Source organism: Corvus cornix, chromosome 4, assembly GCF_000738735.6.
Source record: "Corvus cornix cornix isolate S_Up_H32 chromosome 4, ASM73873v5, whole genome shotgun sequence".
Taxonomy (NCBI): domain Eukaryota; kingdom Metazoa; phylum Chordata; class Aves; order Passeriformes; family Corvidae; genus Corvus; species Corvus cornix.
In genome coordinates this window covers 37,186,421-37,209,859 of record NC_046334.1, presented here as the reverse complement: position 1 = coordinate 37,209,859, position 23,439 = coordinate 37,186,421, and the positions used below count along the sequence as shown (strand labels likewise).

At 35.3% G+C, this 23,439-nt stretch overlaps 1 protein-coding gene across 1 annotated transcript in view; it reads left to right on the top strand.

The window, feature by feature from the left end:
• The window catches only part of GPM6A (glycoprotein M6A), a 120,776-nt gene that overhangs the window by 67,116 nt on the left and 30,221 nt on the right, over positions 1-23,439 (top strand). Inside the window, exon 2 of the mRNA XM_010401458.3 lies at positions 16,432-16,624. Coding sequence (XP_010399760.1) covers positions 16,432-16,624 — 193 coding nt within the window. The remainder of the gene's footprint in view (positions 1-16,431; positions 16,625-23,439) is intronic.

The following is a 23,439-nucleotide window of genomic DNA, read 5'->3' as shown; positions in this document are numbered from 1 at the left end:
TCCTGAAACAGCTAAAGTTGTGAAATCTCAGTTTCTTTTATTAGTTGTTAATTCAGAGAAATCACTTGGCTTTATTAAAAACTGTGTGTGTATTTTAATTTTGGCTTCATTAAAATCTTTAAAAACAGATAAAGAAAGAAAGATAGCTTAAATTTACACATCCATTTGAAAATGCTAAAATATTTTAAAAACAAATAGACCCCCAACTCTAAAAATCTGTGAAAATCATAATTTCCCTTCCAACAGATTGGTTTAAAGGAGCATTTTCTGGAATGTTTGGGCCAAGTAGGTGAAAGCACTGCTCAAAATACCTGTTAAAGCAGTCAAAACTCTTTTGACTGGCTGTACGGCCCTGTGCAGCTCCTTCACCACCTTAAGAAGAAGTGTAGTGGCAGTCAAATTAATTATCTACTTGTAGTTTGTATGGATGACATTAGGTCACAAAGAATCTGATTCTTCCATTTTAATAATTTTGTCTGTATCCCCATTGTGAATACTCTGACTGTGGCCTGTTATCACACTGCAGCAGCTATTGAGTACAACACAGCTTTGTTCTCATACTTGAGTGATGAGTTTCCCAGGTAAATGCAGGTGAAGGTGTGTGCCTGGAATAATGACATTGTAAAGTTGACTAGAAATCCCAGACAGAATGGCCTAGACATAAGTGAAAGGGACATAAAAATTGATACAATAGGAAAGACATATTCTCCAATTTTTTTTCAAAAAACCTAGAGTTTAACCTAAATTAAGTTGTATAAATACTTATACATAAGTGTGGTATGGATACACATATATCCACACCTTTTACATTAGCAAATTATTTTCCTCAGATGTGTTTGTCTTTTTTTCCTTTTTTTTTTGTCTCAAACCTCTCTGTCTGTTGACCTTTTCACATCTGTACTTTTTTAATTTCCCAGGAGTAAAATATATTGCTCTTAGCATAGTGCTACAATGAAGAGACTGTATAGGAGCTCAATAAGACTTCCTGAGACTGTGACCTTTTTTAATGCTAAATGGCTTACCTCTGGAGATAGATGTGCTAACCTAATTAAATTAGTGCAGAAAAGCTGCAGTGGATTAATTTTGACAGTTTCAAGTTTTAAAAAAAAGTGGTTTACAGCTATCGTGTCTTTTTAATTTTGGTGTAAAAAATTTACATCTTTTCACTTCCTCTAAAAAAAAAGGTTTTTTCAGTAAAGTTAGATACAATGTTAAACTACTTTATCAAACAGGCCTTAATGTTATTTTGTTCGTGTTTATTGAATGACTAGTAAACTTTTAAATTGAAGATAATAAAATGAAAACAAATTTAATCACCAAATGTGACTGCAGTCAACACAGGACTTTTAGCAGTAATCTTTGGTAAAAAATCGCTTCTGTAAAAGAGACAAATGTCTTTTACTTGTGTAGTAATAGCAACTATGTTTTCCTAAAATATCTGCTGTTCCATTTCTATAGTGATCTTGCTTTAAATCATCAGCAAATTTACTAAGATATTTTATATATTTCATAGCTACTTTATATTATATTATATTACATTACAATATATTACATATATTACATACATTACATGAGAAAGCTTTTAAGGTCAAACCTTTTGAGAGTATGAGAAAAATTATTTACATCTCAAAGACAAACACATTACTTGAAAATTTTCTGTTTAACCATAATAAAATAACTACACATCTTTTGCAGTAAGGAAAATCCAATATAAATCTTACATACTACAAATATTATTTGAAAGGCTTTGTTTTCACTGTCAAAGTACCAATACTTCTGTGAAATATTCTTTTGAACTTGTTTTAATATTTCTATTGTTTCTATCCAAATATGGTATATTGCCTTGATTTTTGCTTTGTTTGATTTCTCTCTCTGGAACTGCTTCAGTGAAATAATTTACTGGAAAGTAGATATTTCTGGCTGTGAAATGTGAGATTAGCAAGCATCCTATCACAGTAGTGTAGCTGAGAACTACAGAGATCTCCAGCTGTAGAGCAAGCCAGCAAAAAAGGAGATGCATGAGAAATGAGAGCCAGTCACCATGGATCATGGCTGCTGGTCATTGCTTCCTTATTTCAGGATTGGCCTGTCTTTTTCTCTTTCATGTAAAACCTTTTCTTTCCTCAGTATTTGGAATTTGGGAAGAACAAAATTTGTAATAATAAAAGTCTAAAGCCAACATAAACTGTACTCAAAGACTGCAGCCATTTCTCATTTTAAAGTTAAGGCATAGGAAGGGTCAACTGGTATACAGATATCAGATGATTTCTATATCTAGAGGTACAGGTGAAACTGTATCTATTCAAGCTGTCAGTGTACTGCTGAATTTCATACAGTCTTGTAGTTTATATTTTGTGCAAATCACATGTAGATAGGTTTTATTCTGCATTATTTGAAATTGGTTTCTTTCTAAAGAAATTTTAAAAAGAAAACTCTAACTGTAAGTTACAGTCTTAATGCAATTTTGTGTAAGGATTAGGTTGGTCTGACTTGGTCTCATAATCAATGGTTAAAAGAATGATTAGTAGATGTCTGCCATTATTAGGATTAAAATGTTATATGGAAGCTCTACTTTTATTTTTTAGCATGTTTCCCACCTTGTATTGCCTTTGGTCTTTCACAGATCTTTTCTTGCTTTTATGTGCCTGTCTTAAAAATAGTTCCTTAACCTTAGATTTCTATGAGGAAAAAGCCAATTGCATCTAAGTATCTTACAAAGGAACATTTGTGAAACAAGAAAGTAGTCTTTAATGGCAAAGCAGCAGGTGAGTTAGAGTAATATGAAATATGATTTTAGAATCTGTTCTTGAAGTGGAATTTTCTTTTCTGTGTCCCATATATTATTTGTAAATGCCTTTTAGTATTTTCATATACTAGTAGAAATGCTTTTCCCACTCTACATAGAGAGTGAAAACGAAATGCATGCTTAATTCAGATTGATCTTGCACTAGAGTCTATTCTGTTTGGTTGAGAGCCATTTTCGATACAGTTATTCATTCCTTTACTTTAAAACTTGTTTCTACATTGAATACTTGTTGAGTTTTCTGTTGCTGCTGGAGTCAGCTATAAAGGCTGTTTAACTCCAGCAGGAGGTAGCTTAGGTTTTATTTATATGGGTTTTTTTAAGCCATTAGAAGTCAGTTACAGATGTTTCTGTTCACAAGAAATACATAACTCAATCCAAGGTCTTGGTAGAAGGAAACTTAATGACTCTGTTCCAACAAAAAAACTTCCAGTTTTATATCACTAAGATTTTTAGTTGTAGACTTGAGTAATTATGTAACATGCTGGTCCACAGAGACTTTGTTTATGACGTGTATCTTTAAAGTTATTATCTATAAAAAAAGAATGTGTAAATTTGCACTAACTAAATGATACCTGTAGATTGTTTATTCCAAGTTCATTAACAAATATTTATGTTTGTGTTTTATTTATGTCTGCAAACCTGTTTATTGGTAGATTCATTAGTTTGTGGTTTTAAATGAGATTAGCTGTAAATTACTATACAGAAGAGTTCAAGCAGCACATTTTAAAGTGCTATATTTATTCACTTTTTTTTTTTTGTAATATTTTGAGTGGCATTAATTAGCTTCATGGAGCAGTCTTCATAAGTAGTCGTGTCTTGAAGGATAACAGTTATCTGCCCCATCATGATCTAGTTCTTAATTTTTTTCCTTTCTGAGGTGTAAAAGTGACAGTTGTATAATTCTTCCATTAAAAGATTATGGTTTCTTTCCAGAAAGGAATATTCAGAATGTTCAAACTTTCATACTGAAGCTTTTAGCAATTCCTTTTTCTACTACTTTAGTTGAAGTTCTGCCCTTTTGGATAGTAAACATGACAATCTGTGCATGTCTGTTTCATTGAGGAAAATCTCAGCCTTGGAGAGGGGCGGTGAACAAGGATGGGGGGAGAAGAGGGAAGCAATGTTGTGTTCCTGCTGCTCATTCCCCAGAGCAGATGAGCTTTCTGTCTCCCAGCTTTGAAGAGAGCTAGCAAGATTATCAGCTCTGGTTGTTTCTCAGGCAAATAGGTGTTCAAGGGAGTGGGATTAGCCAAGATGAAGACAGCCTGTGGGTAAAGGGAGCAGATGAAGCAAAAAGAGGCTTTTGAGATAAAAATGTAAAACATCACTTAGACATTAGAATCAGAAGTTGCATATGATGTAGAATAAAGAGAAAGGGCTATACAATGCCAATTAAATTAAAGTTTTAATTGATACCATACCCAAAAGTCTGGGCTTTTTGAGTTCTAGAAATCCACTGCTTTCAGCTAACAGCTGTGTAATATATACACTCTATCCTCTTCAGCAGTGAAAAGATCTATGAGGTAAAAAAAATCATTTAAGGAAGCTGAATATGTGGTATTTTATTCATATGCTTTTGACCGCTATGCCCTGCACGGCTGCTGGGAAATTTCCTGAGGTCAAAGTATTCACATCTTACCTCTAATTTCAGTTTTTTTATTTCTGAATTTCAAACACCAAAAATTAGAAATGATAACAGAAATGTCTACTTGATTATATAAAGAGCTATGGAAACGTAAGTGTTCTGAGAAATCATATTAATCTTATTCTGAGTACCAAACTGAAGAGTCACTTGGCAAATAACCTGTTTGATCCTCTGCTCCAACACTGGAAAAAAAGGAGGATGCTACCTTCTCTAGAATGAAGATGTGCAAAAAGCACAAATAGCTAATAAATATGTAAGAGGTTTGTAGAACATTCAATTAAAAAAGATGAGTGCACAGAAAATTTAAGAAACCATGTTTTCTGGGTTTTCAAGATTTGAATAATGCACTAAAAAAAGAAAAAAATATGTCATTTAAAGCCTCGTATAGCTCAGCCTATTAGTGCAGACTTATATTTCAGTACATACTTTGTAGAAATTTTTCATTTGGGAGAAATAGTTCTGTTCAAGGTTGAGGAAAAGAATTGAGGGATTGATTCTACGAACTCTAGATGAAAGATGAAAAGGATACTTATTTTCTAGTTTTATGATCCATGGCATTGTCATTCACTTTGTAATTAGAGTACTAAGTGGTGCATAGAACTAGTGTTACAAATTACTATTGTTTTCAATTGGATCAAACCATGTTTCAATCATCATCCATGCATTATTGATATATATAACATGCTTATAACCTATTTATTAACAACAATAAATTGTTAATTTATTTAATGTACAAATCTTACATGCATGATCTATGAAGTGCTTGTAATGGGCAAACTCTGAATTAACTGACTCACTTCTTCATTATTTGTATCACCTTTGTGAAGCTAGTTTGTTTTATTCCTGTCCCTTTAGCTTTAGAGTGATTTTGAAGCTGACAAATGTTGTCTGTGTTAAATCAGCCGGAAAGTTTTTTTAAGATTATAAAGATTGGCTATGTTATGCCTGAATGATTTGTATTTCAGGCAGTGACTGCTCTGTGTCAGTAGCTTTAATACTTATTAACTGCTAGATTGAGATCTGTCTCACTAAACAAAAATGAGCCTAATGTACTGAAGACTCTATAACAGCTAATCACGACACAGTTTTCTGAACATTGTTGTAATCATCAATGTCCCAAGTATGAGTATTCATTTCTGGTTTTAGTTTCTGTCCAAGGTGTGAAAGTGTAAGTTTTTTCATGTATATAATTAAATTATTTTAATTGGTACTTTTTCTGGAAAATTTGCATTGGTTTACATTGAAAGGTATAACAATACTGATAAAATCAATCTTCCCAAGCATATACAGTTCCTTTTTCCAATGTTTTCTCTTAATAACTTGTTTCTCTCTCACCAGAAGCATTACCCCCTTGGGCACACATAAACAAAACCAGCACGGACATTTATAAACCTCTCAGGTGCAATTTTTTTTTATATGAATGTGGACCAATGAAGATGTCATATCTACTGGTGTAATGTCATCCAGTTCTGGATATCTACTTCACGTTCTGTATATTTTATTGAAGTTACAGTGTTAATTTGGTTTTAAGTCAAATGGACAAGCCACAGGTTTTCAGCCAAGCACGTGCTCAGCACCTTACTAAGTGGAGCCTTGTGTAGGTCCCTAAATAGTAGCTAAGCCAATTTCTTTGACAAGCTGTGAGGTGTGCAGCCAGGAACTTTTGCTTCAATTAGTTCTTTGTTAGAATTAAAATTGACAGGGCTGGGAGAGGTAGCACTGATACCTTAAAGGATGCATACAGCATGAAGGATGATCATTTACCTGTCCATCAAAGAAAAGATAAACCAACCCTAGAGTGATGAAAGGGTTAGTTTCCTGTTTGACTGGCAAAGCAAATGAGACATTTTGCTTTAAAAAAGTATTTCCAGTCAATCCAAGGTAACTTTCCTTTGTTGTTGAGAGTTATGGAGTAGGAAAGAAATACAGAGTAGCTCTTCAGGATGTTGTGCAGTCTCTGCTAAAGTTTGGAACGTACCCTCGCTATGTGAAATCTAAACCTTTGATCATGACTCATGATGAGACTTTAATCCAAGCCACTGTTTCTTTGCTGTCACTACTGCTTAGATCTGCATTTTGGCACAGGGTACTAATCAGGTGTATTGCTTCACAGTGCTCTTTTATTAATATATGATATGTAGTGATTCTCATAATTCATTAGAAAGTTATCCAAGTTCAACAAATACTTTGGCAGCACACTTTGGTGCAACAGAGGGAGTGAACAAGCTATTTGACTATTGATAAAAGAGTACAGTCGAGTATGATGGAAAATGGATTTGTGTGTGTATATAAATATATGTGTATATTTATTCATATTCATCTATTCTAAGATGTGTTTCAGTTATGCAGGAAAAGAGGCTGTAGGTAGCCTGTTTGGTTTTTTTTACCTTCCAGATTTCAGAGGAGTTAAGATGGAACAAGAGAAGCATGTTTGTCATCTTGGGATTAGCACATACATGTGACTCCTAAACTAGGAGAAAGAGAGCATCTCTTCTTCCTTTCTGTCTGTTTTCATGCTTTGGGCTTCAATGACAATTAAAATCATGTTTATGTTATCTGTGTCTCTAAACTTAGCTGAAAACTTATTTTTAATACAATTTAGCTCAAATATAAAATACATGTTTAATTTGGCTTTGAAAGTTTATTATATCAGTTGATGGTAACACAGAAATTATGTATCTCTCTCCCAGGTGGATTTGCTAAACATAGTTGTTTGAATAGCTAAGTCTTATAGATGTAGGCTTCTTGAAACAATGTTTCTTCTCATTGACAAAGTAGCTTATTTCATTTTACTTCAACTCTACATTAAGACAGTGAATTATTTGGTATCTATATAAGCAATCCATTTGAGATTTAATTGCCTTGAATATAAGTGAAGAAATGTGTTCAATGCATATGATAAAAATGTAAATCTAAGGTATATTTCTGATGTAGGAGGCAACCATGATTATTAGTGAGCTTGCTGAATTACTTTTTTTCTACAGTGAATGTTTGTTTAACAGTGTGTTAAATATTACAGTTTGAACTGGAGTATTGAGTAGTTAACAAGGAACAAGGGACAAGAAGAATAAGGGACAGTTCTGGATGAAATCATACCTAATTTTAAGCAGTGTACAGAAAATGCACCAATTCTATTACCCTTGTTCAGGTTGAATCGTTACCTGTTACTCAGATCAAGACAGCCTCCATATGAGAAAGGGAGGGAGGGATTTTGTGTAATGTACCATATTTTATTAAAATACCATGTAATCTCCAGACCCCCATATTTCAAGTGAAAATAACCATGAAAGAAAGAGCTTTAAAATTTTTATATGCATGAAGGATAAAAAAGTTATTAATAAATTAATTTGTAAATTAGGTCTTTGAAGGTCTTAGTAACTTTCTTTTTGAAAAAAAATATTTTGCTGCACAATTTTCACTTCTAAAAAATATTGGTGCTGCTACAAGGAGGTTTTACAAACATAAAAATGCATTCCATGAAACTCTTGAATATACATTGGACTACTGACCTAGGCTGGTATAAGAATTCTAAACTTTCTAAATAAAATTTCTCAGAGAATTAAGTTCAGTTTAGAAAAGTTTTTACAACAATATATTTTCCTAGTACAAGTACTGAGCAACCTTGTATTGATATAGGATAGAGTAAATAAGCAGTTGATTATTTCAATTTTGTTTCTGTGAACCTACTAGGAAAAAATGGTAGATAGAACTGAGCTGAAGTCAGTTATGTTCCTTAGACTGTGACCACTCTATTCCTTTTGCTTTAATGACTACTGAATATTTTCTGCATTTCAAAGCATGTTGAAGGATCAAATATTTCCCCTTTATTGCTTCAAGTATTTCCACATTTATCCACATAATGAAACATCATCTCTTAAAGTTGTCAATAAAGCTGGTAATATTTTGTCACTAAAGAATTCCTCACATACACATTCAGTCTGTGCCATCTCTTAAGGCTGCATTTTCAGACCACTTTATTACAAGTATGGAATTTCTCTTTTCATTTTTGTTTTGAAACCTCTTTTGAGGATTTTATTGGGTTTTTTTATGTTGGTGAAAGTCCTTTGTATCAACCTATAGACAAAATGTAGTAGTAAATAGGATGGAAGATTGTGTTTTTTATGCTGCAAAATTATCATTTTTGTTGTTGGCGTGGGGTTATGGGGGGATATCTGTGTGCAGACTTGATAAATCCATGGTGAGATAATCCCAGTATCATTCAAATATCTGATGTCATATTCTTTTGATGACTGAACATTTCTCTAAGTTAGAGAATCAGAGCACAGTTGGGATGGATGTTGCAAAGGTAAATATTTTGTCCCTTTTTTTGTTAAAGGAGGAATTGTGTGAGATGTTACAGAGCAGCTTCTGGCTGCGGGTTGCAGATGTTTTTCCTTCATATAATTCCCTGGGAAACAATGATATACTAACCAGTCTACAAAGGTGGCTTCTGGGAATTTTTTTTTTTTTTTTAATGCAAGGTAATATAAGCACAGTGAGCTAGTGAAGGGGTGGGTTTGTGGGAGCTACTTCCAAGATCCAGCACAACCAGACTATAGCTCCACTGCTTAAAGTTGTCATCTTGGCCAGTGGGATTCTTATGAGCAAACATTCATTATAGTGATTTTGAGAACTCACAGTCTTAGGTATTTTAATTTATTTTGAGGAATTTTGCATCTAAATAAGAAAAAGTCTTTATGATTCCTCTTAGCCTTGGTCCCATGTTGAGTGCAATAACTGATGCAACTTTTAACTGCAGAATGACTGTAAAAGCCTAAGGACTAACATTCTGGTTTTCAGTATTAGCTGATATCTGATTAGCTAATATCAAATCACACTGTGGAGATAAGTCAAAGTAGATCCAGTAATGATACATAATTTAATGTGTAAAAGGATACCTGCATATTTGTTTTTTTATTTTCACGCAATTAGTTGCCTGTTTCTGAAAATCCTTTTGCTTGTTGGGACATTATTCTTGCTTTTCTACATACCTTGTTTCTTATAACTGTTCAATGTCTAATTTACTTTTCCACTGTCTTGGCAGTCAGGATACCAGAATTAATTTTGTGGTAAAATTACTTTTTTTGCTTGACAGGTAATTCTGTAATTGCAAGCATTCTTATTGAAGGTTAATTTAAATGACAAGTCATCTCCTGAACAAGACTAAGAAACAACTTTAGTTCTAAGCATTTGATGTAATTTTCTTCTGATTTCCAGTTGATCTTGTATAATGGGAGATTGTGGGAGCAGAATGGGGATGTATTCCATTAATGAGCCTGGGACCAATCACATGGGACTGTGTATGCAGCGCTTCTTGAGCAGGTTTCCAAATCAAACTGCAGGGGTGATCTTTGATGATTCATTCCCAAATGTTGCTTCACCTCATTTCCAGTTTTGTAAAACCACATCGTGAATGTCTTATCTTTATTCTGTCTTTAGGATAGTATTGAGGGAGCTGGATTGCTTCTACCTGTTCCTATACTGTGATGTCCTGGAGACCAGTTTCAGATCAGGGAGTCATGCTGCATGTTGAATAATTGAGAGTATTAGATATAAGTAAAAAGTGATACTTTTTGTTCAGTACAACGTGTTTTGATGTCTGTATTTATCAATTAAAATATTACGTAACAATAGCTTGACTTGAGGCTAAGTCTATCTTAATAGAATTCAAAAGTAAATCTGCATGTTTCATGATGAGGCTGTATTTGAGTTGATTGGCCATGAAAGCTGTGTGACAAGTGATACAAATTTAGATATGTGGAAAGTGCATGCCTAACCAGGCATGGAAGACATAGAAGATTTTTGTTATTTTGTTTTCCGTTTCAAGTTTATGTAGCTCTCTGGCATTTTACTTGGACTCTGCTGTCCTATCTCCTAATATTATATAGAAAACTAAGGAAAAATAATTTAAGAAAAATTGTTATTAAAATGTTGTGTGTTCTTCAGAGGTATTTGTTCCCATTGGAAATGTAATTACCTGTGATTAATCTGTAATTCTTTGCAAATGTAGTTGTCTCTGATTAATCATCAGATATTCCAGGTGCAAACGAGTTGGAAAGGATGAAAAAAAACCAAAACCAAAATATCCTTCTGTACTGTCTATTGTTACTTTTTATACAATCTTTTAATATTGATTTTCTTAATGTTAATGTCTGGGGTGAATAGGTTTTCTTAACTGTTTATGTAAAAGACTGTAGCATAACTGCATTCTGAAACTGGTTCTGATATCATTGATTTAAACTTCACTTTCACAGACAGAAGTGGCAAGAGATGTAAGTCCTGAATCTTTTTTTTCTTCTAAATATACTGACCAGAAACGGATTGAGTATTTCATTTGTAGTTGTATGTCCTGATCCACACTGAGGAGAAAGAGTTCACATATCACTAACACACAAAGAAATTATTGTGGTGATGCAATTTGTGTGCATAATTAGATGTAAACCACAGGGGAAATTTCTTCTGCTCAATATCTAAATCTTCAACCTTCTTAGAGATTGTATAAACAGAAGGTCAACTTATCTTTGGCTGATGCACTTGGAGATATAATAGAAAATTTGCACCCAAACCCCAGAAACTAGAAGAGATTTGCACATATTTTCTGTATAAGGTGGTTTAGATATCTATATCAAGAATGTTTCTGATGTAGACAATAATAATTGTACTAAGAGGAGCAAAGAGGTAGTTGTCTATGAAATATTTGTTGACCGGAAAGTGGACATATGTAATGCAACATGAATGTGCTGAATTTTGATAGCTGAATATAGTCAGTGTCTGGAGTTATATTTCATCCATGTAAAATAAAATTTCTTGTCTTGCCATCTTCTGTGTGTTTCATGATGAAATTTTCTCTTTGGAATGATTTTAATAAAATAGAGGAAAAATGGAACAGCACAGAAAAAAAAAAGATGGTGTTTTTGATTGCCTCCTACAGTTTTGGTGAGGAGACATGGTCCCAGAAGATTTGGATTTTTACCTGAGAGAAAAATATTGGTACACACAAGCAAAAAAAAGACAGTAGATGTTGAATTATATAGCACAAGCTTACTGTGCAGAGTGAACAGTTTGAAAAGTACTGAAAACTGTATTTGAAGCTGAGAACAAACATCAAAGGAGCATACAATGTTTTTCATCTTTCCTAGTAATGATTTCTGTGACTGTATGTTTTAACTGCCTTGTGAAGTTGGTGTTCGGAGAGGTGAATGACTGCCTGTCTCGCACAGACATAGACACACATCGCACAGCTGAGTCACACTCTGTGCTGCTTATTCAATGTCACTGCTCAGGTTAAAATAGCATTTCTATTGTTCTGTTATTAAACAGCAATTTTCACATTCTGAACAGCTGAAAGAAAAGAATTGGAGCAGATATTACCTATTTCACATTACCTTGTGTGGTGTATGAATGATGTGAGATATCCATTTTAAAATCATGGTGCTGATTCACTGGTTTTCTTTAGTTTTCAGTTGATTTGACAACACTGCAAAGTCTAGAGTTACTCATGAAGTAAGCAGTGAGAATGGTAGTAGGGCTATGTAAGAGCTAAATAAATGAGGAGGGCTTTGAGAATATGTGATTATTTGAAAATTTCATGTGGTTTAATTAATTTTTTCCTGGTATTTTTTTATGAAAGAAAAGATCTTGAATTAGTAAAATATACCACTATTAAAAGCTTATAAGGCTTATAAATGTGAATAGTTTTAATGCAAGAGATGAATAGAAGCACTTCTTCAGAAACTATAAATTTGTTTCAGTTCTTTTACAACTTTTGAAGCAATGGGGGAAAAAATTATTTGTTTTTGATTAGATTTTTCCTTGGATTGTACCTTATTACATCTATCATTTATACTGTTTTTACTTTGTTATGCTATTTTACTATACTTTTACACTGTTTCACTATAGTAAAACTCAAGTAATATCACTGGCTGAGGGTTTTGATGGCATCCTAATTTGTGGCATCTGAGTGTGTGCTCAGCCCTCACTGGACTTAGAGAGTGAGGTGCAGCAGCTTCAGAAGGTAATGCACAGCCAGCAGTTCCCATACAACAATGCAAACAACTTTGTCCCTTCCACTTCACCTTTCTCAGAAGGGGAAAAATAAATCTTTACAAAATCTCTCTTTCTCTTCCCTGCCCCAAGCTATTGCAATATTAAGAAACACTCTCCTTAAAGTCTGTGTGTCCCTGAAAATATTTAGGTCTACCTTATTTTTTCATCTTCTACTTTACAAGCCCTCATACATCATTCCTGTTACTGCTGTATTGTCATCTGTCCCCCTCTTTTTTACTTTCTCATATAATGCCCATAGATGTACAGTGGTACTGGTTTTCTGAGGCTTTTTCTGCTGTTATTCTGTGCTGAAAATGGCAATGGGCATTTTGTGATAAACTCTGATGGCAGGTAACTATGTATTGTCCCGTAGTTGTTGTTCAAATAACTTATTTTAAATATATATTTCTTAGGTTTTTTGCCTTTTAGATGGTAGATTTTCCAGTGAATGATTTTTTTCTAGTATTTTTGTAGGCTTTTAGACACTGAGGAGTCAATCACAGTTATTATTAAGGGTAATCTTAGAAAACAGGACCAAAGGTATTTTAAGACATTCCTACAGTTATCTGCATGCAGAATTAGTTACTCCAAAAGCATTTGTACAACTTCCTAGTCTGTTCCTAAGATCTTGGACTGATGAAAAGGCCACAGAATCCTTGGGTATAAAACCCCCATAGTCTATCACTGAAGAAAGACACTAAGTGATCACAGGGCATCCAAAGCCTTGTGCTGCTGAAGAGGAGAGCTGCCTGCTGCCAGTGGAGTAGAATGGCATGAATTGCACTGACAATGTGTTCTTCAGCCAGTACTGTAGGGGCTCAGAGAGGAGGGGGAGAAATGGAATGCTCTCACCTAAAAGCGTGGAAGGTGTTACACCCAAGGTACGTGCGTGGTGGCTGCTGTACAACAGGTTACTCAGCAAGACTTTGGCAGCAGTTTGAATATATGGATGTGCACATTTTACCTTTGGTATTTCACAGTTGGCTCTGATATAGTAAGTTGTCCTTAAACAAGAGTAGTCTCAAGCTATAACTTTCTTTCTCTTTTTTTACAACTAGCATGCATAGTTGGGTATTATTTTGTCTTTTATATATTTACTATATTCAATGTTTATTATACTATATTTTTCTACCAGGAACTATCCAGATATTTGAATACTGCTTTCCATACTATTACTTATATTTACAAAATAGCAAGGGGGTTCTCTTTGGGTAAAATGTGAACATATTTGAAAATGGCTTAAACTGTTCTCTTCAGGGAATCTTTTATATAAATAGTTGCTAAACATACATGTATGAGTATTCAAATTTGTTCATTAAAAGCAGTAAATGAAGGTTTCAACAGGCAGAGGAAATTATTACTTTGCTTATCTAGGCTAAAGGAAATAGAAACATACCAAATTAAAGGACAAAATACGAAATTACATAGAGAAGCTACATTTGAGAATTAGACATAATTAAAATAGACATACTGTCCTTAAAGAATGGCTTTTCTCTTTTAACATATCTCTGGTACTATGATTTAGCATAGCATAAAGCCTTTGGAACAAGTTAAAATACATTGAATCATACCTGTTGAACATCTTATATGTAATTTTTATTTGGCCTTTGTCTGTATAAATATTTAAAATCTATATGCTCACTTTGTTTTCTATCCAGGTCCATTTTGCTACAAACTGGTAGTGTTTAGGAGAAAATAGGACTTCTGATTACTGAGTAAATGCCTGTTTGTCTTCTCTCAGCCAGTGGTTCCCACCTTCTCTGTCCCTTCAGAAAGTAATAGGAAGGGTTCCACAGGGTGTAGGAGTTCTTATGGGATTGATGAGATTTGCAAGAGTCAGAGATGCTGCATTCATGAAACTAGGCAAGGTACTGCCAGAAGCTTGAGCACACTTACTGAAGGAATGTTTTGTTGTGGAACTGGGCATTGTTTTAGGCATTGTAATGGCTGGACAAAAGGTTGGCCTTTTATAGCTGAAGAGCAATTACCTTCACTTAAGAAACATTGCACAGAGTAAAATACATTGAGAGCAAATTCAACTGTATTTTTTTCTAATTCTGTGCTCTTTGGTGGATTTCTTTCTTTATTCTTGTGAGATATTTGAGCTATGCGCAAGGAATTGGTGCTGCAGGCACGAGCAATTCTGTTGTCACAAGTTGTCGCGGGTTCGGTTTGTAACCGGGCGGAAACACCAATTTAGTGTAGTGGTTTGGTCCAAAATACTCATTACTGTTTATCTGCTGTGAGATAAGAATTAGGAGAAATGCAAAACAGGCACCAAACTTGAAAGAATATAAAGAAGTTTATTAACAGACCTAAAAAGAAGAAAAAAAAAATTATACCACCTTCAGAAAACTCCTTCTCCCCCCACCTTCCTCCCTTCTCCCACTGACAATGTGAAAAGACAACCCTTGAGATGTTCAGTCTGTTACCACTTCCATAATAACCTTGTTTAGTCCATTTAGAAAGAGAAGTCTCTTCTTGCTCATGCTATGAAAACATTATCACAACGAGACAGCCGCCCACTTCCAAATATTGTTCAGTCCATTTAGGAAGAGGAGTCTCTCTGCCTGCGTGTGAGTCCCTTCCCCCGACTTGCAGCTTTTCCTGCAACTGCTTTCGAGGGTCCACTCTTGAAGTTTTTTGGGGTGCAATTTTAAGGTTGAGCTGTTCAGAAACAAAAACAGAGGCCCTTCTCCTTCCCTGGGAGCAAAGGGTCTTCATCATCTTCATCGTTAGGACTATCTCTGGGAGCATCTCTACGGACTGAGGTTTTCTCCTTTCCCGTTTGGAGCAAAAATCCTCATCTGGTTCATCTCTCCCTGTCCAAACTTCTCATGAAATTACAGCTGCGTCAGCATCTGCCTATCTCAGCGCAGGTGCTTTTGCTCACGAGCTGAACACTCCACCCCCCCATATCTTCATGAAATGACAACAGGATACTCTGATATATCATAGCTTCACAACAGAATTTCAGCTTTAAGCATCTCCTCTCTCTCTTCCCTCAGGTTTTCAGCTCTTCACAGCAATAAAAGGGTTAATCTCACCTCGGCCTTGCAGCTTTGCAGCTGGAATGTTGAATTTTTCTTATCGCAGTGGAGAGGGGGGAGAGCCGAGCCGCTCCGGCTGCCCACGGCAAGGCAGTGGGGTGGGTTCCACGGATGGAACAGGTCCATCGGCTCCAGGATGGCCGTGGCCCAGCCTGGCCTGGCCCAAGCAGGGCCTGGGCTGGCCCCGCTGGCCCCCACACGGGGCCTGCAGCCACCTGTGCCAGTGCCGGAAACGAGAGAGAGCTTGGAGGGGGAGTTTGTCTATTCCTAAATGTGGATCACAGAGGTGGTCACAACTTTAAGTGGCTTAAAGAATTGTCCATATTCAAACTGGCCAGCTGATAGGTTCTATCAGTTCCCAGAGGAAACTGTAAGCACCCCTTAGCAAGGACATCCCTTCCGGGACTATGCTTGCTAACCTATGACACCAAGTGTATGTCCAAAAAATTGGAATAAACCTATGATGATGGAAGGAATTGGACTGAATATCCTTTTTTTTTTTTTTATGGTTTTCCTGTTATGGAGAGTCCTTCTCAGTAATCTGATAGGTGACCAGCAGGAATTGTGAATATAAGTATAGCCTAGGACTGACATTGTAACCTGATCTGAATAAAAACATGAAGCTCTACAAGGAACTAACTGTTTAACCATTCAGGTTAATCAGGTGGCATGTCTACATTTAATAGGTCAAGTAGCAACTGAGAAAACTCAGAAGCTGGATCAACCTTTCACAGGTTTTCTGACAGTCTGGGTTGTTATACTCGACTTAAACTCTCTTTGGCCTGCAGTCTTTAATTTTCAGGAGTGTTTCTCAAGAATAAAACATTCTTTTTGGTTTTTTGATATAATTTAGTAACGTATAACCTTTTTTGCCTTTCTTGTAGGATGCTTCGAGTGTTGCATCAAATGCCTGGGAGGTATTCCCTACGCATCTTTGATTGCTACCATCCTGCTCTATGCTGGAGTTGCACTGTTCTGTGGCTGTGGACATGAAGCACTTTCAGGAACCGTCAACATTCTGCAAACCTACTTTGAGATGACAAGATCTGCAGGAGATGTTATTGATGCCTTTACCATGTAAGTTCTCCGTTCCTTTTACTTGTTTCCTTTTAAAACTGCTGAAAAATTCCTTAAGGAATATAAATTTGACTCAAGAAAATGGTTTTTTAGTGAAAATCACAGAAAAAGTAGTTTGGGTAAGCTTAGCAGATTAAGTTTTGACCAAGCTGATATTTTTACTATTTACAAGGAATTTGTAATACTATTAAATATCCCACAGTTCTAATTAATTTTTTACTAAAAAGTAGTTCATATAATTTTGATGAATCTGTTCCATGCATCCTTGCATAAAAAAACCCCAAAAAACTCCCAATGTCCACAGAACTCTAAATAGATAAAGCAGAATTGTGCAACAAGGAACAGTTCTGGGAATAAACAAAGTCAAGAATTAACCAATAGGTTGCGCAGAACCCTGAGACTTGAAATGTCAAAATTCTATTGCCTCTGTTTTTTCTAGAATTAATCTGTTTTGAAGGTTTCATGCTTTACTATTCCTGAAAATTTATTTCTGGAAGACCTTTGTTTTGCTGAGCATCAACTTCTCTTTGTTAAATTTATTACGTTTACAAAAAAAAGTTTTCTGTATGCCGAAATTAAAAGGAACGTTTCTAATATCTTTAAAATTGCCTCTTTAGAAAAGGATTTTCTTAGATATTTGAAATTCAAGTTCTTACCTGGCTGCTAATGGTTGTAACTAGAGCTGAAGCATCCTATCCTTAAATTTGTAATTATTTTCTTTAGTGAATATTTTTGGTAAAAATGAAGTGATTTGATCATCAAAAAAATAGACCTCTTATGATGAATAGTTCCATAATAAACATCGAAGGGCTTAGAAGTGATCAAAAAAAAAAAAACAAGTACCAACTAATGGAAAAATCAGAGAGAAAACAGAGAACATACTTATGCCATTGTATAACTCCCTCTTTCATCCATATCATTAATACTGTATACAACATTGGTGCCTGTAAGAACAAAAAAAGGATGATTATAGAGCAGCAGATACATGGTTAAAATTTGAGTATAGGAGCATTCTTCAGTCTAGAAAGGGGGTAATTAAGAACTGTTGCACTTGTGGTCTGTAAATTCACAGTATTGTGAATAAGACATGCAAGATTAGATTGTCTTTCTATTCCAGTACAAGAAATTTGAGGTATCAGACGAAAGTAATAGGCACCAGATTCATCAGGAGCAAATTCTTCAATTTTTTCATAGCAAAGCTATAAACCTATTTGTATATTATGGATGCCAGAAGTTTATATGGATTCAAGGGAAGACTAGATAACCTTGGAAAACAAATCCATTGATGGTTTCTAATGACACACAGATTTATCCAGCTCAGGAAGTCACAAAGGCCAGACTAGTGCTGGAGGTTATCCTGTTGACTTGCCTGCTCTTGCTCTTTCCTTATATTCATTGTTTGACGTAGGAAAATGAGCAAGATATATATATATGATCTGACTGGGTACCACTGTTTTCATGAGAGCTAGAAATGGAATCTTAAATTTCTTAACTTCTCTTGGGCTATGTTATCAACATCCTTTCCAAAGCTTCTCTGAAAATTTTAGATGTACTCACTGTGGGATTAGTAGCCAGAAGGGAGAGTGAAATAAATAAGTGTGTCATCGCTAAGCCAAATTAAAATTACTTCTTTGGATCAAGGAATTTATATATCCCTGTATGTTGGACGGAGGGGAAGATGTATCTTCTGCTTTGCCTTTTCAGATTGTCATTTAGAATAATGAGTCTGGCTTGACTTGGTGGCTAAGGGTCATTGTTATCCTGAATGAATGATCAGCCATTTTATTAGGCTCTAACTTATTTTATTAGTCCCTAGGAAGCTATTAGTGCAGAACAGCCACAAATCAATGCTTTCTCTTCATAGCACGTTTTCCAGCTTCTCTCTGTCATATACTAAAGTGAAAGTATCAGTCAGGGGATATAGTTCAAATGCATATAGTTCACTGTAAAAGATTAAGGAATTGTAAAGGTTGTTTTATTCAGTTGTGAAAGATATATATAAACTTATGTCTTAAAGGCAGGAGGAGTAAATATTTTGACTAAAAGCAGATAAGCCATTGCTTTGAACTGGATAAACTGTGACTCGCAAGGAAATTTGCACATTAACTTTCTACCTATTTACGTAGATGTTACACTGCTTTTAAAAATAATTTTGTAGGGAGAAAAAATAAATGATATTTTCTCACAAGTATTGATTAACAGTTGGCAGTATAAAAGCTCTATAATAATTATTCTTCTGAAAGAACAAAAAACAGAAAGAAGACTATGTAAGTAGAAATAAACGCTGCAGTGCCTACATTCTTAAAACAATACGTATTGAAATGGAAATAAAACTTAGGGTATTTGTTGTTCTGATTAAAAATTAATTTCAACAAAACCTAGCAGTGTTCCCTACTCAACTCTACTTTTTAAAGGTTATTTAACTCATTTGGGGTCTTAATGCCTCTAGTGCTGTGAAGTGTCTCAGGCTGGCCTGGAGTTTGTCCTTCTGTGATGAATGTGCCAGGCAGATGCTGTAGTGGAGTGAAGTGTATTAGATTCTGTCTAATCATGCTTATGGTTTTTTTCTATATTTTTATTAGCATGTTGTATTTCAAATGTCATTCAGCATAAAAATCAATCCCTATCTGAGAGCTATTTACGTGGGTGGCAAGAGATAAAGGCTGTTTTAACTGCATCCACAAGTGTTTGTTCTGAATGTAAATAACACAACTTGCAAGTGACCCTGTACCTTTTATCTTTGTCAATACAACTACTGGCTATAATTTAGAAGAAGCAGAGAAAGAAGGGCATAATGAGGGCATAAACAAAATCTAAAACACTCTCTAAATGTCTAAAATAAAAGCCAAAGTACCTAGATCTAAAAACGCCATTCAGAAACTCCCATATAAATGTCCCTGAGGGCATCAGCTGCCCTGACTGTCCCTGCCTGGCCTCTCCTAGGGCCTCACCTCAGCCTTCCCATGGTCCAGGACCCCACTTCAGTGAAGCCTGAGGGATTCAGTCCCTCACCACAGACTCTCCTGGCCATGGGGTTGGGGCTGCTCTGGCTGTCCCATGGGGAGCCCGCATCCCACGTGATGCTTTGACACTTGGAGAGAGATTAATTAATTAAGAACCTGCAGTAGGCAGCAAAGTTCCCTTGGAGCATTCAGCCCTTGGGGATTCAGCCAAGAGCAACAGCCCCATAGAATGCAATAGGTGATCTGAGTCCTGGTCTAGCAGATTGGTCCCTCATTCTTGGACTACTGTCAAAATTCAAATAGTATATACCAGCTGCAGTTTGTATCCATTTTGGAAATACTGATAAGTAGTAAATATTTGTAATTTTTTAAATTATAAGCAATTTTTACAGCTGTCATTTGAATTCTATAAGTGCCACTCAGTTACATAAATTTTCTCAAATTTATGATTTTCTTTCTGAGTTAAAATCTGGAATAATCATGGTCAATAATTAGTCAAAAAATTGGTCAGAGTTGTGGAGGTAACCTAGAGAGTTGCTGGGTAGGGTAGAGAGGATTTTGTCTCAAAGCACTGGATTATAGCCTGACTTTATTTCTTCAGGGGAGACAGGTAGAACAGATACTCTAAATACTTGAAAGCTAGTATAAATCAAATGTATTCAAATTCATGAGAACACATGCTGTGAAGACAGGTATTCCTTATGGAGAGAGCATCAAAAAGCACATAGCTGAGTGGTGGACTCTTCTCTATTTAGACAGCCATTTTAAAATCTATGAACTTTTGATAAATTGGATGGCTATAAAAACATTTGGAAATATCAGTGTATGATGTTTTCATTGGGATTAACCTCTAATTGTATTGCTTTCTGAATGGCTTTTGGGAAGCTTCATTCCCTCTAGTTCCAGACTTTTTAACTATCAACATTATCACTGTTCTAATGGTAGCTGTTTCCCTCCACCCACTCCCCCACCAAGTGAAGGAATGACTTTGGAATTTTGCAGAAGTCATAAGTTTTTGTTTGGGATGTGGATTCTTTCAGTGGCTGTAGAGTAGTTATTTTACTTCTTTGTGATCTGAAGGAAGCCTAAGAAAATAAATATGATGCTTTAAATTATCCTGAAAACTGCTTTTATAATATTTAACTGCAAGAGGTGAATGCTTTATGTTGCTGACTTTGTCAGTTTAACAGCTCTGTAGGCTTCACTAAAATGGAGCAATATGCTTGAGGTGGATGTGGTATTTAGTCATTCCCCTAATAACTTAATAAAATGCAGTGAACACTCCATCTGTAAAGGGCCAGGTATAACCAGATTTGCTTACTTAATCACTGATTTTGAGGAGATTACAAAGTCAGCAGAAACAGATATATGATTATCAAGCATGTATCACATGAGCTGGATTTTTATATTTTTCTGGTGTTTGGAACAAATTCCAAAAGAAGATTTCAGAAAATCAATGGCACAAGGTATGTTTTGTGTATTTCCCAACAGTATCCTTTTCCAGTTCTTTCTCTTTAGTACGCAAGGCCACTTAGTGCCATCTGTCACATGTTTGTGATATATAGGCCATGGAACAAGGGAATCATGCTCTTAGAGTGGAAAATGAAGAAACCTCCCTGATAGTAACATTAAACCTATTTTCCTACTGCAGTCAAAGCCAATTCAGGTAGTTGTAAATTCACTTCTTTTAAAGGTGTGAAACCAAATAGTAAACTAAATTAAGTTGCAATCTGTAAATCTGTTGTCACTGTGTTCTTTACAGGAAGTTTCATAGACACTCTACTGGTGCCACCTTCCTAGGGCTAAAAATTCCCTTCCTTTCAGAATGTGAAACCTGTGTTTCAGCTACTGCTGTGGCCAAGTTTGATGCTTGCTGATGACTTCTCTGTTAGTGTATAGTCAGGGTTTATTAAGATGGTATTGTTTAGTATGTACAACTGTGTTATGTATGTACAACTGTTTTCTTTTGAGTAAAACAAAAAAAAATTGGTGTAGAATCTTTTCTATCTCCCCTCTTAGTGATCAAAACCAATGTTTTGAGAGGTAGATAAATGGATGTTATTCTGATCTGCTATCCTTTTTTTTTGTTGACTTTGCTGCTGTCACAAGTTAAATGTTGGTAGCACTAAAATATTGCTGTTATTATCAATATTTCTACACTTCTATTAGTGGAATACTGTAAAAGTTATTACAATGTGACCTGTAGTAAAGGACAGCTAATATGAAATGTGATATTTACAAACATTTGCATTAGACTGTGTGATGATTCTGTTTAAGGCATCTACTTAATACACAGTAGTAGTAATCTGGTTTTCCCTATGCGTGTTTTATCTCTTACAAAAGCTTGGCATTCTTTAAATTTGAACATACATTATGTTTAAAATGCTACTTGTATTATGGAAAGCAAAACATATCAGGGTCTGTACCAAAACAAACAATTCCTAACTTATGCAGGGCTGTGTTTGGAAAACATAGCATGTTTGGAAACTGCTGCTGACTATGTGTAGGAGAATGAAGTTATCTCTGCAAGGAATATCCAACCTTGACCCACGTGTCTTCTTCAGGTATTATAATTTGACAGGAGCCACCAGAGAGAGCACAGTGTCATTGAAGGTGCAGTTTACTTAAGGAGAATAGTTTCTATTTCATTGGAATAATTGAGTCATGTATAAATAGCAACACTGGACAAATACAGCATATTAAATGTTAGATGCAGAGCATGGGATTTTAGATCTGGTATTGTTGGCAGACGCATCAAATCTTGCAAAAAACAGCAGCACCTGAGAACATGACACTTACAAGATTATACAGTGCTGAAAAGTCACATTTACCACCTACTCAGCTATATTATGTAGTCTAGTCTTCTATATTCTGTTAAAGGCAATACCAGTGAGAACCTATGTAAGTAAATTTAGGATTTGTGAATTACCTGCAAAGACATAGTCCTCATTTTATGCAATTAAATAAAGAAATTCATAGCACCACATGAGAATACCGTCGGAATAATCTGGAACATTCATAGCAGTGCATGTGAATATCAGCAGAGTGATCTTACGTAAAGAATTTATTGGTTGTGTTCTGTGGAAACACAGTCTCCTACTTTTAGGCAGACATCTGTATTATTTAGTACTGTGTTAAGCAGCTCTCCTTCCTGGTTGACCAGAATCTTAGATTAGCTATAATCACTGCATGTCTTGTGATTTTCCCTTTCTCAATAGGTGGTTCATGTCCATAGGAAATATCTTTTTCTTTTTTAAATACCTTTACTTCCTTTAGTCTTGGTTCACTTTATAAACAGATAAAATGGAAAGTGTGTATTTCTATGTAATATCCATATTGCTAAATATGCTTTATGTGCTATCTAAAACTAACTCACTGTTCCACAGAATGTCTGAAAAGGGTAAAATTCACAATTATGATCCCAATCTGGACATACAGCAACAAGCTGCCAGTCTTACACTGTCAGTACATACTTTTTATGTCTCCAAGTTTATAGTTGTATTAATGAAACACTCTCAAATCCTGTGATATGTTTTTGCCACATTTTTTTACACTTTATTGCTATAGAAGGTTGCCTGGGAATTCAGTATCCATAGTGTACAACAACCATCATGTAATTCCACTAGAAGTCCTCACGGAACTCTGCACTAGTTCCAGTGGGTCTTTTGCCTTCCTCAGGCAAAGAAGGCTCCTGATCTCTTCTGCAGCATCTCTAAAAATGTTTCTAAGGGAGTAGTTTTAGACAGAAAAAATTAGGTTATTAGAAGCCCCCAAACAATGTTGAGGAGAAGCCTTCTCCATCGGTCATAGCAAAAATTCAGTGGTTTGGACTCCAAGATTTCATGATTACTA